At 38.3% G+C, this 3946-nt stretch overlaps 1 protein-coding gene across 2 annotated transcripts in view; it reads right to left on the bottom strand.

The window, feature by feature from the left end:
* Cep350 (centrosomal protein 350) overlaps window positions 1-3946 on the bottom strand; it is a 174405-nt gene that overhangs the window by 16074 nt on the left and 154385 nt on the right. For both annotated transcript variants that reach the window (XM_033762122.1, XM_010630274.2), the window contains one exon: window positions 606-728. In XM_033762122.1, the coding sequence (XP_033618013.1) occupies window positions 606-728 (123 nt within the window). The remainder of the gene's footprint in view (window positions 1-605; window positions 729-3946) is intronic.

Here is a 3946-nt window from a genome sequence, read left to right as displayed (position 1 = left end):
AAAAAAAAAAAAAAAAAAAAAAAAAAACCAAAAAGAGTAGATATATTTGTCCAATATTATGCACTAACAAAACAAAATTTAAATTCAAACAGTTTGGCTCCAAAATCCACTCCAGTCTCTTCAATTCACTACATTAGCAGAGTGTGAGTTCCACGACAGTCTCAACTACACAGTGAGACCCTGTTTAAAAAAAAACAAAAACAAAACAAAACAACAATTCACTACATTAAACTGTTTCCACTCAGGGCTGGGGATTTAGCTCAGTGGTTCTGCCACCTGTCTCACAAGCACAAAGACCCAAGTTTGATCCCCAGTACCAAAAAACAACACCACCACCAACAACAAAACCCCCCCAAAACAAAATTGTTTTCACTGGTTTTGATTTCTCAAACTTTCTATAAAATACTAAGTGAAATATTTATCTAACAAATATAAAACAAAGCAATTTCTATTTTTGATGAGAAGTAGAAACATAGTAAGTGAAGGTTTAAATTTTTAATTTCATACATTTAAAAGATCAATTATCTTTTTTCCTTTTGGAATCTATTGATGCTGATTTTATAAGATATGGCCAAAATAAAAATTGTTTGGATGTATACACTAACCAGGATATGATCCACTCGATCTCTTTTCTTTCTTCCAAATTTCATCATTTTCTGCCAATCTGTTTTGTGGTTTGTCTCTTTTTTAAGACCGAACAACTTGAGTACTTCAGTTGCTATGAAGTTCTGTAGAAATAACAAGAATGAATAAAACAATGAAGTTTTTGAAATTTATAGATTTACAACGCAGTTATCAGATTTATGCTAATAATACAATAATTACGACAAAAGATCATATATATTTCTTAAACTTCTAATTCTACTTAGCAATTTGAAGGGAAAAGTATCCCAAATATTCAGATTTCATTTACTTAAATAATTTTTGTACCTGAGTGTGGTGGTACACTCTTCTAGTCCCACCTACTTGGGAGGCTGTGGCAGGAAATCGCTTGAGCTCAGGAGTTTGAGACCAGCCTGGGCAGCAAGCAAAACCCTGTCTAAAAAAACAAAACAAAGCACCCCCCAAACAAACAAATAAACAAACAGAAAAGGAGGCCAGCCTGGGCTACCTGACAAGCCCTAGTCTCAAACAATAAAAAAGAGCTGAATAGTTTCTTTGGGACCCGAAATTGAGGCACCGGGAAAATAACTGGTGAAGAAAATAAGCAGCTCTCTGTGAATTGGGAGAGAGATGACAGGACAACTAGAAACTACAGAGAAGCTGGAGATATAGAGTACAACAAGGCAAAGAAGAAAGCAGGATGGAACACTAAACCTGGCTCCTGGGGAGGGGAATCTGTCTCTGCTAACATAAGCAAAGTCAGAAAAGGGTCAGCAGCTCCATAGAGCAACAGACTAGGATGGCAGCTCTAGTCCCAAGAAAAGCTTGTGGTTATTAAAAACTGCAAAAACAGCATGGTATTTTTACTCTGCAAGTGATTCCTTCCACATGGCAGGAGAAGAAATCCAGGGTAGCACCCACCATATTAAGTGTTTAATCAGGAGCAATTTTGGAAAGGGTCTGTTTTAAGATGAGTAATAGAACAACTACACTTCCAGGTTTTTGGGACCACCCTACCACAGTGGCCAGAAGAAACGGCTGCAGATTAGGCTCAGCTCAGGAGAGACATAAACCCACTAAGAAGTTTAAGCTCAGGCTGAGTTTAAGTTTAAGCTCTGAGTTGAGAAGCCAAGCCAGATATGTGTAGCTTTTGGAGCAGGCTGTTTGAAAGTGCTGGCATTAAATCTAGTGGACTGCTTGACTTCCCTCTTACCTGCCAGCATTCTACACCCAGCACTTTCCCCATCTGCCAACATGATCAGTGATATACCTCAGCTTGGAGGGTTGCCACAGCCTATGGTATATGACAAAGGGGCCTCTGGACTCGGTAGGGAACCTCACAAACCCATAAGCTATAAAGCTAAATGGAGAAAGCCATGATAGGGGTACACAGAGGAACACAGAAACTGGGAGCACTGAAGTATATACAGGCCTAGGGTGAACATCATTGACAGCCAGCCATGCCCAGCAAGAAAGGCACAAAAGAATTCAGCATTCACACACAAAAATGTGAGTGTGGAAGCAAAATGGATTTAAGTAATGACTCACTATCTTTTGCCTGTATCTGCTGGATTCCAATACCACAGACCCTGGAAAGAAACCACACATTCGAAATCACGGAGAAATTTGTTTTGAATAATGTCTCATTTTCTTCAGTGGTTTGGGGGAGTTTTGGATTTTTTTTCCGCTTTTTGTAATTCATTTTTTTCTTTTCTCTATTTTTGGTGTTTTATCTTTTTTATTTTTTCTATGTTCTTTTCTGTTACACTTATCTAATTCTATTAATTTTCTTTTACTCCTAAATAAGGTTCCTTACCTCAATTCTCTCATCTTCCTTTTCTTTTTAAAATTTTAAATCTTTCATTTTCTTCTTCTTTACTAGTATTAACACAAAACTTTATTAATCTTTAGATATTTAGTGGACTTTATGCTATTATTATTGAATTCTTTCACACTGTTAATGGTTAGCACATTTTAATATTTACTGTATGTCAATATTCATTTTGTACTTGCACCTATATTAAAATTAGAGATCCTTTTTCTATTTTTAAGGCTCATACAGCAGTTGCTTTTATTAGTTGTTACGTCAATTTCCAGTTTGGAAAAAGGCAGAGTGGTAAGCAACAACACTGCAGTTTCTTTGAGATGTGAAATCCAGATAATGGAAAATAACAAGTTGGGGAAAGAAAAAAAGAGAACAGAGCCCCAGGAATCAGGAAGGACCTGACAGGAAAATTAAATCTACAGAGAAACTGAAGGGACAGAACACAAAATTGAAAAGGGAAGCAACAGTCTATACTTTCTCCCCAGCTCTTGGCTCATGACAAGCAGGAAAGGAAGACTGAAGCTACAGAGACAAAGTGAAGGCTGGAGACTCCAAGCCGCTTCAGGGAGAAACACAGTGATACAACAAACTGATGGTTACAGTAACCAGCAGGGAGAGCATAGGGTTCTAGTCCCACATGAATCCTTCAAAAGGCAACAGCTGATGAGTAACTCCATTTCAAAAGCTCAGCATATCCCTGGAGAGACTGCTTCACGGGAAACCAGGCCAGGGAAAGGTTGTCTGACTGAATCTGGGACTCAGAGCAGCCATGGACGGCTTCACTTCAGGGCTCTCAGTGAGACAGCCATGGGAGACAACCATGGTCAGGGATCGGGAAGGAGAGAAACCCCCTGAGGGGTCTGAGCTAAAGGACATCCTGCCCTCACAGGAAGAGGTCAGGCTCAGCTTGAGCCGTTCTGGATTTGAAAGTTGTGGCATTGGCAGACTTGGCCTAATACCACTGCCTGCTGGTGCCTGCATCCAGCATGGATCTGGGGTTTGAATGTCTTCTTTATCTACCAGTGTGAGCATCGACACAGGAACATGTCTTGACTTAGATACTGCCCCAATATTAAAGATCCTGGTAGTAAACCAAACATTCAAAGCCACAGAGAAAGTTCTTTTTGTGGGTATTATTTTTTATTCTTTTCCTTTCTTTCTTTCTTTTTTACCAGTTTATTGGAGTTTTGGGAATTTTCCTTTGTCCTTTTCCCCTGCTTATCTTATATTCATTACTTTTTAAAAAAATTTTTTCATCTTCTCCCTTTTATCTCCCTTTAATTTTTTCTCTTAGTCTCCAATTAATTCTTTTTTTCTCTCTTTTTATCTTCCATTTCTCATCAGTTTATTCTCTTACCTTTTCCTAATTCTATACACATCCTTATGGGTCAGGGATTTAGCTCAATGGTTCCGGCACCTGCCTGGCAAGTGCAAAGTTCCGAGTTCGATCCCTGGTATCAAAAAAAAACCAAACTTCGATTCACCAACAGTATTTTTTTTTTTTTTTTTTTTTTTTGA

This window comes from Fukomys damarensis, unplaced genomic scaffold (assembly GCF_012274545.1).
Source record: "Fukomys damarensis isolate Sample0158 unplaced genomic scaffold, DMR_v1.0_HiC HiC_scaffold_11, whole genome shotgun sequence".
In the NCBI taxonomy this organism is placed as follows: Eukaryota; Metazoa; Chordata; class Mammalia; order Rodentia; family Bathyergidae; genus Fukomys; species Fukomys damarensis.
The sequence above is the reverse complement of the archived record's forward strand: the minus strand, read 5'-3'. Positions and strand labels throughout refer to the sequence as shown.